General features: G+C 38.6%; 2 protein-coding genes across 5 annotated transcripts; one reads left to right on the forward strand and one right to left on the reverse strand.

Annotated features, from left to right (window-relative positions):
- Window positions 1-1,309: 1,309 nt before the first annotated feature.
- LOC113040659 (serine/threonine-protein kinase pim-2-like) lies at window positions 1,310-4,866 on the reverse strand. 3 transcript variants are annotated; one of them, XM_026198943.1, is made up of 9 exons: window positions 4,609-4,866; window positions 4,199-4,411; window positions 3,914-4,008; window positions 3,740-3,790; window positions 3,099-3,480; window positions 2,838-3,017; window positions 2,580-2,742; window positions 1,955-2,111; window positions 1,310-1,735 (listed from the first exon to the last, which is right to left on the reverse strand). In XM_026198943.1, exons 1-7 carry the CDS (start codon window positions 4,841-4,843, stop codon window positions 2,642-2,644), a joined length of 1,257 nt encoding a protein of 418 aa, XP_026054728.1. In that variant the 5' UTR covers window positions 4,844-4,866; the 3' UTR covers window positions 1,310-1,735; window positions 1,955-2,111; window positions 2,580-2,641. The 3 variants fall into 3 exon arrangements, with proteins under 3 accessions (XP_026054728.1, XP_026054727.1, XP_026054726.1); XM_026198942.1 differs by having other exon boundaries at window positions 2,273-2,742; XM_026198941.1 differs by having other exon boundaries at window positions 1,955-2,742.
- Window positions 4,867-8,032: 3,166 nt separating this feature from the next.
- On the forward strand, window positions 8,033-13,945 carry si:ch211-284e20.8 (CY domain-containing protein). Of its 2 annotated transcripts, none has more exons than XM_026197769.1 (8): window positions 8,033-8,117; window positions 10,057-10,278; window positions 11,185-11,298; window positions 11,390-11,468; window positions 11,647-11,813; window positions 11,899-12,012; window positions 12,128-12,223; window positions 13,346-13,945. In XM_026197769.1, the coding sequence occupies exons 2-8, from the start codon at window positions 10,078-10,080 to the stop codon at window positions 13,484-13,486; spliced, it is 912 nt and encodes a 303-aa protein (XP_026053554.1). In that variant the 5' UTR covers window positions 8,033-8,117; window positions 10,057-10,077; the 3' UTR covers window positions 13,487-13,945. The 2 variants fall into 2 exon arrangements, with proteins under 2 accessions (XP_026053554.1, XP_026053556.1); XM_026197771.1 differs by lacking the exon at window positions 8,033-8,117 and adding an exon at window positions 8,288-8,306.
- Window positions 13,946-14,254: the final 309 nt, after the last annotated feature.

A 14,254-nucleotide genomic window follows, 5' to 3' on the forward strand; every position in this document is an offset into this window, starting at 1 on the left:
AAGGTCAGTGAGTTTTTACAAACTTGATATCAAGGAGCATAATTGAAGGAGCAACATGACTTTGGTGTGAGAGACCTGGGTTCGAATCCACGGTGAGATACCAAGTGTCCCTGAGCAAGACACTTAACCCCTAGTTGTTCCAGAGGTGTGTACACCTCTGACATATATAGCAATTGTAAGTTGCTTTGGATAAAGGCGTCAGCTAAATGTATTTTCTATTTTATTCAAATATTCTACCGTCCCACTTTCATTTTCGAAAAGTGGGACAGTATGATTAGCCTAATGTGGTACAGTCCTTCAGTCAGTCAAAAATGTGTGGAGGGTTATGGTTTATGTGGCAAAAAATATTATTTACATAGTTTTAGTCTTGTTATACAATATAAGAATGCTGTTACTGCAGATGGGATTAAATGTGATAAATGTGGTGTCTTGACATGCAAAGGACTGCTTGTTTTCAGAGATGTAATGAGTTAACCTCTGTAGGTTGTTTTTATTCAGGTTGTCCTCAAGGTTTGTGCAGGCTAGCTGCTAGAGGTTTTCAAAAAGACACTTATGATTGTATGTGTTTGTTTATTAAAATAGGAAGCATTAGGCAAACTGGTCTTAAATAAATGTTGATGATCTAGCCTAAAGTTAAGCTTAACTTAACATAAAGCATAAACTGTGGTTTTATTTTTTGTCTTTAAATAGGCCTAGGTTATGCCTGCTGTGGTTGTGTTTGTTGAACTAGAGAACAGTCAGGAATTCTAGTTACATAAAATAACACAGGTCTAAGATAATATTTGCTTAATGTCTTTATTATAAATGCATCAATACTATCATATTGTATTATCTGTCTGATGACGTTTGATTATCCATATTTTATCCATCTATAACCAAGAGAAATACTAACTTTTAAGATTTGAATGTTCTACATGAAAGGTGATTTTGGCCTCTTATCAAAGACTTATCAGTGTCCCACATTAGGAACACATCTGTCCCACATTTTTCTCAGGCGACTTGCACCAAGAACCAAGAGCACCAATATGTCTAAAATTTATTTTAAGAATGTGGTATCTGCATTTTCTCTTTCGATTTATTTAGGACACATTCTGTTTTTTATTATGGTATTAGGTGTGGATTTAATTTTTAATATTATTATTATTATTATTTAATGCTACACATCGCAATATGTCACAGAAATCTGAAATGCCAAAAATTTCCTTCATTAGGGCAATTCACCCAATATATTGTTATTGGTTGGTGAGGTACAAACACACGAGGATGAAGGAGATAAAGAAAAAAGGTATTTTAATAAGAATATCCAGGAGACAGCTAAATAAATCCACATTAGATCAATGAATAAACATCAACGAGAACGGACAAAATACAGAAGAAGACTTTAAACCAAAACAGAGTTTGACCCCTCCCAGAACGGCATGTCCTCGTGCCGACAAAAAAGCCCAACAGAGGAGGGAGGGTGGATGATCAGGGGGCAGGTGTGGGGCAGGCAATGGAGAGGGAACATAGTCCATAGTGCCAGGGTGGAGTGAATGGAGGGAGCAGGGAGGAGCCATGGAGCCGACAACACCAGGAGGCCGACTGACGGAGACTGAGCCAATGGATGATGATCCCAGAATGGAGACGAGCGGATGGAGAGCCAGGGTGACACTGAGGGTCCGGAGGGCCAAGGTGGAGCTGAAGGCTCATGCAACCAAGGCAGAGGCAGGGCTCTGGAAGACCGGAGTCGGAGCGACTGAGGATGGAGGCATATAGTTTCAACAAAATCAACATTACTCATCTTACTGAGGAAAATACAGAGAAACAAATAAAAGCATGCACAGTTTAGTACCATTATTTTTTTTTACTCCTGTTAAAAGTTTACTTCAAGTCATGCACTTGCATTCTTAATAAGTTAATTTGAAGTGAATTAATACAAATTACTACATTAAAACAATTACAAAAAAAATATTACCTTCAATTTTGTATAAATACATTCAGGAAGGAAATCACTGAAGCTTATTTCCATTCCTGTTGACGCATTGCTCCAGAGCCACTTGACAACTGCTGTCTTTTTTTCCACTTGATGTGTTTGTCTCGAAGTGACTTCCATCTTGCCCTGCACTCATTATCTGTGAAGAGACAGAAATGAATGTTTATATTAAAGTTTATTTTATATCAGGAAATTAGTCAGAACGCTTGCCTCTCACTATTGTTTCCAGGAGAGCACAGTGGCTAAATCCATCGAGGACACATGTGCTGCACTGAACAGGTGCATGATGGATACACACACCTAGAAAGACCGACTGAGCAGGAGAGGAATATCTCTTCAAAGTTTTCATCTAGGTGGATTTCCCTAACTGCACAGGAGCGTTAGATGGGAAGCACACCCTAATGTCCACACTGGTCCTTTAGAGGTCTGTTTGGGTTCATGGTCTCAAGAAGATTTGGAATCATGTTTCTATCTAGTCCAGTACTTTTCATATTATCATATTACTATGTTGTCTATAATAGGACCAGAACATTAAAGTGCTCTGCGGTCAACAACTGTTTTGTTTTCTCAACATCATTTAGAATTGAAACATATGACAGTACTTGACCTCTATGGAGAGTGATTAGGTCTGAGGCACATGAGAGAGGGAATCCCTCGCCTGCCTTCATTCTAGAGCCACCTTTTGAACCAGGGGTGCTCTAAGATCTGCTCTAAAGTCGGCCGCTTCGCTGGATCGCGGTTCAGACACTGGCCAATCAGATCACGGCATGCTGTAAGAGTTTGGAGGAGACATGTATGAACATATCTTCTGATGATTGAAGGTATATGGAAACATTAACATGTTTATCAGTCTCTGTTTCCTCACCTATGGACAAGGTGGGCTTCCAAAACTTAGGGGAAGCTTCCAATGTTTCCCGGATGTTGTAAAAGGGCAGCCGTCTGTTCACCATCAGATACAGCGTAACGCCCAGAGCCCAGACATTTGTTGGGACGGCGTGGTATTTGGGCTGCGAAAAAGCCTCTGGAGGACAGTACTCTGCTGCTCCTGCAAGCAAGAACATTTCATTTCCCACGCTTATTTTCCCAATATTTTGCAATAAAAAATAAATACAGAACGCCAGCTCACCTAAATATTTCCAGGTGTCGTAGCCTGTGCTCTCAAACAGGTGAGCAGCGCCAAAGTCAATCAGCTTGATCTCCAGAGTGTCTGTGGTCACCAGGATGTTGTCAGCGTGGATGTCGTTGTGAAAAACGCCGTGGTCTATGCAGTGCTGCACTGCCAGGACTAACTGACGCATTAAGATGGACGCGATCGTTTCAGTCAGTCCTGACGAAACCGTGATGAACTTTCGCAGGACCATGCACGGTTGAGGGCACTCCAGAATAAGAGAGAAGATCTTGGGTCGATCAAACCACTCGTACATTTGTATGACGTAGGGGCTAACTGGAGGACGCCTCAACAGCAGCATCAGAGCCACTTCTCTAGGCAGAGGTGCGGAGCAACCAGGCTATGAACCACAACAAACTGCTTTAGTATTTTTACATGTAATCAACAGAGCCTTTCCAGCTCAAGGCTTTACCTTTCACTGTTATTTGTGGTGTGTTAACTACAGTAAATATGGTAAAACCCTTAATGTGGGGTCACATTAGAAGAAAAGAAGGTTCCCTATTGTCTGTACGTATAAAAACACTGTCAAATTTTGTAGATCTGTGTGCACCTTTGAATATGTCAACTAAATATGGATTCTTTCATCTTTGCCAACTTACAATTTTAAGATAACGCCTGTTGTTGAATTTGCACAGTCCTTTAATGGCAACCTGCAAAGAGATGAAAGACAGAATTATTATTTATTGTTCTCAGATTCTTCAGTATGTATTTTATTTTAAACATGCATTTGGATGGAGTGGACATGAGGATAATGTTCAGTGAAAGCGTGTTACCTCTTGGCCGTCAGATTTCCGTATTGCCTTGAACACCTTGCCGAAACTTCCCTTTCCAATCAATCCCTGCAGTGTGTATAAACTGTACATAGGTTCTGAAAAACACAAGAGGTGGCAGGATTACAGCTCTTATATTATAGCACTGCTGGAATATGTCTCTTAAACAATGAGCAAACAATATGTACGTGGTTAAAGTTTACATGTTACGTGATATCAGAATTACGAAGTAAAAAATAATACTTGAAAAATAATAGAAAATGAGGGTAGAGCTGACATCGCACTCACCGGTCGTTGGCTCCCAATTGGGAAGACCTGAGGCAGATGCCGGCTCGGTGTCAGGCACGTTCTGGAGCCCAGAGGGTCCCGGGACAGATGCTGTTTCAGGACTGGACTCCACTCTTGTCCGTCTGCAACGGAGGAACGGCTTCTTAACAGCCTTCCATGCTCTCTTGAAGAAGGAATGGATTCTGCCTCTCCTGTTGCCTCGAGACGGAACTTCTTCATTGAAGAAAAACAAAGAGGAAAGTATTAGACCACATACAGTATCTGACAACAGTTTATATATGTGTGTGTGTGTGTGTGTGTGTGTGTGTGTGTGTTTGTGTATATATATATATACTGCTATTATTTCCCAACAATAAAACACAGTTTATTTTATAATGAGATGAAAGTTCAGTTTGTAATACTAGTCTGACCTGTTGGGCTTTTCTCAGCAGAAGGCTGTGCACTCACTGCTTCTGCTTCTGCTTCTGCTTGTGAAGCGCTTGTTGACTGCACAGGCTGCTGGGACTCAGCTGGCAGTGAATCGACGCTCAACTCTTCGTCGATCCACTGACAGAAGCCGCTGCAGAAGCTGATGTTATCCAGCCACGCAGCCGCTTCTGTCTCATATACAGCGCTCTTGGGCACTGACTCAGATGAGGTGCACATCTTGATGCCGAGAGTGGACGAACTCTGTGTACACTCGAAGATTTTTAGTTTCTGTCTGCAGACTCGCGCAAGTAGACTTATTCTACCGCTCTGTAAACTTGCTCAAGTGACAGTCTTCACAAACGCTCCGATTCTCACCAACTGCGCGTCGACTCTGTGAGTAAGCGCTTATCAGGGACCGGCGAGTGACGTCATCGCGAGGTTCGAACGTTCCAAATGGAGCGCAAGAGAGCAGAAGTGTCATAGCGCATTATTTAAAAAAGGGTTTTTTGTTTGTTTGTTTTTTTACACGGCGTGGCTCCCCATTACAGAAGCTGATGGACGAGACGCTTCTAAAAGGAGGTCGCACACAGGACGAGAAGCGCAGCCACTGAAGGCAGTCGGTGCTTATGAACATTATCAAAGTCTGCATCCACCAAGGTTACCAATCAATCAACAGCTATGGCACAGACAACAGTAAGTTCTTTCTTAGTTATTGGTAACTTAATGCATGGTAGAAAATCTGAGAAGTGTTTGAATCCTTTCTCTCTGCTTACATTTAGGGTTTAAGATATATATAGTCATATTCTAACTAATGTTTATTTACAGTACGTTTGTAATGTGTATTAGTGCTTATAGGAATGAGTGTATGCATGTTTCCTTTATTCATTTGTATTTGTTTCTCTCTTTATAGAAACCACACTCGAAATTACACACCTTTAAACTCACTCATCATACAAGTAAGAGGAAGGAATAAACAGAATAATAAGAATTAGCTCTCTGCTCTTCATTTATTGAATATTTGAATATTTGACCTTAAGTGGTGATTTGGCCAACACACCTGAGTGAACCTGGTGATAAACACAGAATTAGCACCAAGACTGAGCATCTAGTCATTATCTTCACTTCAGTTTTGTTGTATTCTATCTGTTGTTTGTTGTTAAACAGTAGTAGTATTATTTGTTTAGCTAACGAGAGGAGACAGACTGATGAAGCCAATCAGCAGATATGGGGTTTGTTAGGAGGCCATGATGGTCAGAGACCAAAGGGCACATTTAGCCAGGATGCCGAGGTCACAACTCTACTCTTTTCGAAAGACATCCTGGGATTTTTAATGACCACAGAGAGTCAGGACCTCGGTTTATCGTCTCATCCGAAGGACGGTGCTTGTTGACAGTATAGTGTCCCCATCACTACACTGGGGTGCTAGGATCCACACAGACCACAGGGTGAGCACCCCCTGCTGGCCTCACTAGCACCTCTTCCAGCAGCAACCTAGTTTTCTCAGGAGGTCTCCCATCCAGGTACTGACCAGGCTCAGCCCTGCTTAGCTTTAGTGGGAAACCGGTCTTGGGCTCCAGGGTGATATGGCTGCCGGCAAAGTAGAAAACTGTTCTGTGGTCAGACGAATCAAAATTTTAATATTTTTGGAAAACTGGGACTCCATGTCATCCGGACTAAAGAGGACAAGGACAACCCAAGGTGTTTTCAGCGCTCAGTTCTGAAACCTGCATCTCTGATGGTTTGGGGATGCATGAGTGTGTGTGGCATGGGCAGTTTACACATCTGGAAAGACACCATCAATGCTGAAAGATATATCCAAGTTCTAGAACAACATATGCTCCCATCCAGACGTCGTCTCTTTCAGGGAAGACCTTGCATTTTCCAACATGACAATGCCAGACCACATACTGCATCAATTACAACATCATGGCTGTGTAAAAGAAGGATCTAGGTACTGAAATGACCAGCCTGCAGTCCAGATCTTTCACCCACAGAAAACATTTGGCACATCATAAAGAGGAAGATGGGACAAAGAAGACCTAAGACAGTTGAGCAACTAGAAGCCTGTATTAGACAAGAATGGGAGAACATTCCTATCCCTAAACTTGAGCACCTTGTCTAGATGTTTGCAGACTGTTATAAAAAGAAGAGAGGATGCCACACAGTGTTAAACATGACCTTGTCCCAACTTTTTTGAGATGTGTTGAAGCCATGAAATTTGAAATCAACTTATTTTTCCCTTAAACTGATACATTTTCTCAGTTTAAACATTTGATATGTCATCTATGTTGTATTGTGTTTCTGTTTTTACTCACAATTTGTACAGTGTCCCAACTTTTTTGGAATCAGGTTTGTGTATATATATATATATATATATATATATATATATATATATATATATATATATATATAAATGGAGCCGACAACACCAGGGGGCCGACTGACAGAGAATGATGGATAAGGAGCCCAAGATGGAGCTGAGCGGATGGAGAGTTGGGGTGACACTGAGGGTCTGGAGGGCCAATGACAGTGGGTACGTTTACGTTTACATGGATAACAATATTCAGATTTTAAGACAATACTCTTATTAAGAACCTACCACGTAAACAGATTTTTTGATTACTTTCATCTGGCTAAAGTCTTACTCAAAGTAAACACAAATCGAATGAATCACTCTATTACCGTTGTGTAGGATTTTTCACTGCATTTTGCAACAAGAGACACACAGCAGTGGTGAACCATTTTACAGCAAACAAAAAAGCATGGTTTCAACAATGCTGTGATATGTTTGGACGTCTAGCATGACAAATAATTAACTGCACTTCTTCTTTATTTGGCGCATTGGATCCTGTGCGCATATCACCACCTACTTTTGCTGTTATGCAGATAAACTTGAAGCTTTCAGTAAATTAAAAATGAAATGGCATTATTTGTTTGGAGAATGAAACATGGAAGGCACAAGTAAATAAAGAGTTTGTCTAGTCAAAAACGTACTCAATAAAAAACGGTACACCTCAAGGGACTGTATGTTGACCTATTTTGTTTAAGCTTTATATGCTGATGATAGGGCATTATGGGTGAGGAGTCAAAAATCCAAAACGCAATATATCAGGTTGTCAGATGGTCGAATGAGTGGGGCTTTTGGTTATCTGAGAAAAAACGGTAGATAAGTGCAAGAGAGGTATACATATACTAAAATATTTATATATAGATGGGGTGCATCAGGTAATTCATTTAATTTATAAATAAGGCTGGCATGAGCTTTCTGAAAGAAACTCAGGTTGTAAACAGGATTTAGTATTGGTTGTTGTTGTTTTTTTTAATTAACACTGCAGATTATATAAAAACTTGACATCCCAATGAGATCACAGCTCAGTCCAGTAGATGGAGGTAATGCACTTGTCTTGCAAACTGCCAATAGAAACCACAGAAGAAGCAGGTCACACGTGACGCTGTAACGGGAGAACCCTGTTTGTAAACTTGGACTTACTTCCAGCTGTAGATTGGAGCTGTAAGACAATGTTTAGATGATAACGATGTTACCGTGTATTAGAAATATAAATGTTTATAGAAAGTATGCTGTTGTTGTATTACAGTAACTAAATATGTTTTAACAGTATTTTCGCTGAAGGTCATTTTCTTTTGAATTCAGTAGTAGGCTGTTAGGGAAGCTTGTTCTGTGGGTCATTCCTGAGACTCGGTAACTATTAAACTTGGAATATATTTTTCATCTACTTGTGATTCAACTTCTAAATACGTTATATCATTAGTTACATATCAAACCTCCAAAAAAACATTTTCAGGCACTAAAGACCTTTTATTATTTTCAGTTGTTTTTTTTTTTGTTTGTTTGTTTTTTTAACAGAAATTGTTATAAAACAAACATATCCCTATAGCAATTTAATGATAACAAATGTAAAATGTATAATAATTTCCACATTTTTACAGGACTGAATCTGAAAATACACAAGCTGTTTGTCTACGGTCTCTTTATTTTTGTAAAAATAATTTTACATCTAAACTAAAACCACAATGTTATTGTATTAGTCCTTAAGATGTCAGATGGTAATCAGCAAGAAACACTATTGTTCTTAATGTTCTTCCCTGTATTTTTCTAATAATAGTAATTTGACGGGGTTGAAGTCTGTAACACATTTGAAGGGATTCATTGGCTTAAATGAAAATGTTTGGTTTTGTTTCTCTCTCATATTGTCCCGTTGTCTCTGGGTCATCATATCTGCATGCTAACATTGTCTTTCTGCTGCAGATGTGTATGATGTATGATGCTCATCAACGTTTAAGTGGAGATATTACATCAAAATTATATTTAAAACAAAAATATGAGTCATGATTTTGGAGTATACTGTATGTATTTACTGAAACCATGATTTTTTTTTATTTGTTCATTAAAATGATAATAAAATGAAGCAAATAACTCAACCCTGTCCCAAGTTTACAACCCTGTAACATTGAGAAATATATATTTGTGACAGGGTTGTGGCCGCTGCTCCTCATGTCGGGTAGCAGAGTATATGCCAGCAATAAAATAAGTACACTGTATATACTTATGTATTCAAATAAAATGTAGAAAAAGTTATTCATAATTAATAATTATCTTAATTTTATCTGATGGGGTTGAGTTGTACCCTCCCCGACTATAACATGCCTCAAAAATATGAATAAAAGTATGATATACATAACCATTTTCTGCACCACTATTAAAGAGACCTGAACGATGTCATTTCTGGGAAATGATGTCACAAATGAGTCGAGTCGAAATGATTATTTAGGGGTGTAGAATGATTAGAGAGATGGGGTTGAGTTCAGGCTGACTGACATTACTTTAAAGTCTTCTTTATCAAATATTTAGCATTATTTTTAGAAAAATATTTTTTTACAAGAAAGGAACTGAAATGGATCCTTACACTGTTGCCGAAAATCACATTTTGTTCATAATTCTCTTAAGTACAAACTCATGTACTTGACATGACAGAATGCTTGGTTTAAGATAGATATAATACATTATTTTACGCAAAAAAAATATTACAATGCAATAATTATTTTAAAAATGGGCATCCCAAAGTTTTGTGAAAAGCTTCTAGCAGTTAATTTTGGTGAACCCACACTATAAAAAACTCTGGGGGACTGAGATACTACCCGAATCCCAGGAATGACCCCTGTAATATTTACTGTATTCAAATGTATTCATGTTAATAATCTATTTCTATGATAACATGTTTATTATGTCAGTGCATGCTAATGTCAAATATGACTCTCATGATAATAGCAGCAGCTTCAAGCCTTCAGTGCTGTAGTTTCGACCTGTATTGCATCACTGTTTACGAGCTGGCAGACAGGAGCACATAGAGCAGATAAAGCCTGTGTTTGCTGACAGCTGCAGGGGAAAGTTCAGTGCTTTGTGTAAGTTTTCACCTGCCATCTCTCTGCAGAAGTGTCCCAGGAACACAGAGATGAGGACACAGTCTGTGCTCTTGCTGTTGTTGGTGTGTGTGTTGTGGCAGGACGGCAGCGCCTCGCTCATAACCGCTGGATGCCAGGACGCCGCTGTGGTGAAGGCCGCCGAGGACACACTAGAGCAGATCAACGCTGACAGACAGGAGGGCTACGTGCTCTCCCTCAACAGACTTCATGACGTCACACAGGACATAAAGGTGAGTGAGTGCTGATACTAATGTGGATGCATCTGAGTAACAACGGGAGTTTTGAATAAAGATGCCCAAAATGACAAGAAGAAACAGTGACTGATAAAGGGTTAATTGACCCAAAAACTAAAATTCCCACTTTCTAGTTCTTTCAAACCTATATGAGTTTCTTCCTTTTGCTGAACACAAAAGATGATATTTGGAAGAAAGTTGATAACCAAACAGTTGCTGGTATAGTAACGAACACTCTTTGGTTACCAGCATTCTTCAAAATATTATCTTTTCTGTTCAGCAGAAGAAAAAAACACACACGTTTGGAACAACATAAGGATGAGCAAATCATTTTTGGGTGTACTATCCCTTTAAGTAAGGTTAAAGGGGTAAAATCAATTAAAACGTGGATAAAATCTACATCTTGTGTCTTCCATATATAACATTTTAAACTACTTAATTATAATTTAATTGTGTTGAATTATTTACTAATTATTTAATTGTTTTTTCAAACCAAAAAAAAAAAAGTTTTCTGAATATACAGTATTTCAATATTGATTTTATAATTTATAATTTTCATATATATATATATATATATTAAACCAAACTGAAATCTGCTATGCATACTGATTTTACACTTACATGATAAAAAATTATTATCAGATCAGTTTAAATGTGAATAAGTGTACACACACACACTAAAAAAAAGATGCAATATGAATTTACAATTATAAAAAAAAAAAAAATAAATATCCGATATTTTTTAAATATGAAAATATGTACTTTTTTGACTTTTTTTTTAACCAAATGCATGTTCATGGTTTTTGGGTAATGAAATCCGAAAAGACATGCAACGAAGATAACATTATAAAGCTTGATTCTTTGAGATATTCTTCCTTGATAGTTTCTTTTCTTCTAACAAAGGCAGAAGGCGTGAACCATTTCCACCTGACGATGGATGTCCTGGAAACAGAGTGTCATGTGATCAGCAGGAGAAGCTGGAAATCCTGTGCTGTGAAGGGGGTTGGCAGTCTACCGGTGTGTGCTCTGCTCTGTAGAGAAGATCATCAGAACTTCATAGACTTCTTATAGTCAAATACTATGAAACACATATGATACACTCCTTTAGGTGTTCGGGGCGTGTGACGCATCGGTTTCCCTTCAGAGCTCCATCAAAGTTGAGAATTACAACTGCACCATTCAACAAGGTGTGCTGTGACTGCATTAACTTCTCTTACATTAATGCAGGACATTGTAGAAAATGAAAAGAGATAATGGTGTCTTATACACACCGAAAGTAACTTGGATTGTAGACTCGTGGCTTTGTTCTGTATAATGCCTTCATCTTTGTTCGTAGGTGTAATACTTTGTAAAATGCTTTCACAGTGGCAGCTCGAGCTATAGTAAATACTTGCCCCGACTGTCCAACTGCAGAACGCTTGGATGATCCCGTTATATCTGAGACCACAAGGCTGGCCCTGCAGAAATTTAACAAGGACAGCGCTTCTCCACATGTCTTTGCTCTTCTGAATATAACAGCAGCCAGCATGCAGGTACTGTATGTCAATGCCTTTAAATCAATCGATCGATTGGTCCTGTCCTGCATACATGACTGGAGATGTGTGTTGTGTGTTGCAGTGGGTTGTGGGTCCGTCTTATTTTGTGGACTTCACCATTCAAGAGACTGACTGCAAGAAAAGCACGGCTGATATCGAGCTGGCGCAATGCAAGCTGAAGGACTCAGAGTCAGCAGTGAGAGCTCGTTCACATCAGAATCAAATAAACAACACACTTTCAGCTTGCTTTATATTGCTTTTACCGCTCAAATGTCTGTAAGTGGAGTAACCTTTCTTTCTGTTGGCTGAAGCACAAGGGCTTTTGCACTGGTTCACACATCAATGCTGATGACGGGCTCGAGATCAAGGTTCCTGTTGAGGTCAAATGTGACATTTTTCAACCAATGGTAGGTGGATTGCATTGATTAGGAGTCACTAAAATTAGCAGTATTAATCACTTTAACTATGTTATGCAGTAGCTAGGGCTGCGCGATTAATCGCGTTCGATTGTCATGCACATCTTGTCAGTAAAGCTGCTTCTGTGATTAGTAGTAAATCACCTGTTTTCAGGCTGAGCAGCATTTACTACACAGAGCCGTAGTTCACTGACAAGCTATGCAAAATCACATTCATAATCACAGATGATATAATCGTAAGATTAAGAAAATCATTGAAATCATTTGCGATAATGATAACTGTTTGCGTATCTTCTCGGTGAACTACGGCTCTGTGTAGTAAATGGTGCTCCATCTGAAAGCACGGGAAAATACAACAATTGTTAATATGATTTTACACCAAACTCACTTCATAACGTCAGTCGAGTGTTTAAAATAAACCCTTCTGTGAGAAGATGTGGCTTCTTACACAGAATCATTAGGAGAATGGCATCTACGCTAATATTAGTCTGTTTCTCTGTTTCTTCATTTATTTATTTGAAAGCTGTCTCTTCTGCTCACAAAGGCTGCATTTATTTGATCAATAATACAGTAATACTGTGAAATTACTATTTAAAATAACTGTTTTCTATGTGAATATATTTAAAAATAGAATTTATGTGATGAGCATTCTGTGATGCTCCGCTGTATTTTCAGCATCGTTCCTCCAGTCTTCAGAGTCACATGATCTTCAGAAATCATCCTGATATGATGATTTACTGCTCAAGAAACATTTCTGATTATTATCAGTGTTGAAAACTGTTGTGCCGTTTATTGTGTAATTGGTAGCGTTATAAATGTCTTTACCATCACTTTAGATCAATTGAAAATGCGTCCTTACTGAATGAAAGCATTAATTTATACATTTATTAGCAATAGTGTATCTGCTTAAAGTTTATTTTGTCAGCTTTTAGAAAAAAAAACGCTCGCAGATGAGCTCAAAGCTATTAAAGCTGTATAAAAGATACTATCTAATAACTAGATGAACTAAAACTTTAATATAGAGGATTTTTATGAACTGCTTTAAATCGGCCAGTGCAAAAAAAGTATCAAAACCGGTTTGTGATTTTTCATTGTTGTTCTGTTGTTCTCCAGGCTGCTCGACCAGGGTCTTTCGGATCAGTTCATGTGGTCTCTCCTCCCCCCGAGCAAGTGTCCCCCAGATCCCAGCCCACGGCCAGCAGCTGTCCCGGGGAGAGACGACACCGGCTCGGACTGACGGAGCTGGACCTCTGATGGAAATCACTTATACAGTCCAAACAAGCACTGGAGATCTCCACTTCTCCCAAGATGTGCTTTACTTTTCATATTTACAGTTTTACACTATATACTGTAGTTTTTTGCCTATGCAATTTGTGTTAGTCTAATGACAAAAAATATCTTGATTCAACACGATTATTTGAAGTAGTCTAACTTGAATGAATTATTTCGGTTTGGCAAGTAATAATTAATTAATAAAAAGAGGACAATTATGACAGTTAACCGAATCCTGAGCATGTGGGGCTGATGTACACATTAAAAATAAGTAAATTCAAAGGACTTTTCTTTCAGTGTTGTTTTGCCCTATCATCTAATAAATTAAACCGAAAATGTGGCAAAAAAAAAAAAAAATGTAGGAAGTGAAATCTTTGAAATCGATAAATCAAACCGCTCTCGTTTCCTGATAATGATAATAAACATCTGAAACCTGCTGTGCTCAGAGGGATGTGGTGGATCAGAAGTCAAGATAGTGATGTTGCCTAATGGTTTGCTTTTTCTTTCTTTTCCTGAGTTACTTCATTTGCTGAAGATGTTGATTTCAGGGAAATTCCATATTTGTCTCGTGTTCATCCAGTGGTTTCATGGGATCAGCTGTGTTATCAGTTGCATTATCTCACTGTTTTATCAGTTATTATAAAAGTTGTATGAGTTGTCCACTATTATACATTTCCATCGGACACAACACTCTTATAATAAAAGTGTGTAAAAGGTTCTTCACAGGGATGCCATGGAAGAACCATTTTT

The sequence above is a fragment of the Carassius auratus genome, chromosome 22 (assembly GCF_003368295.1).
Source record: "Carassius auratus strain Wakin chromosome 22, ASM336829v1, whole genome shotgun sequence".
Taxonomy (NCBI): Eukaryota; Metazoa; Chordata; class Actinopteri; order Cypriniformes; family Cyprinidae; genus Carassius; species Carassius auratus.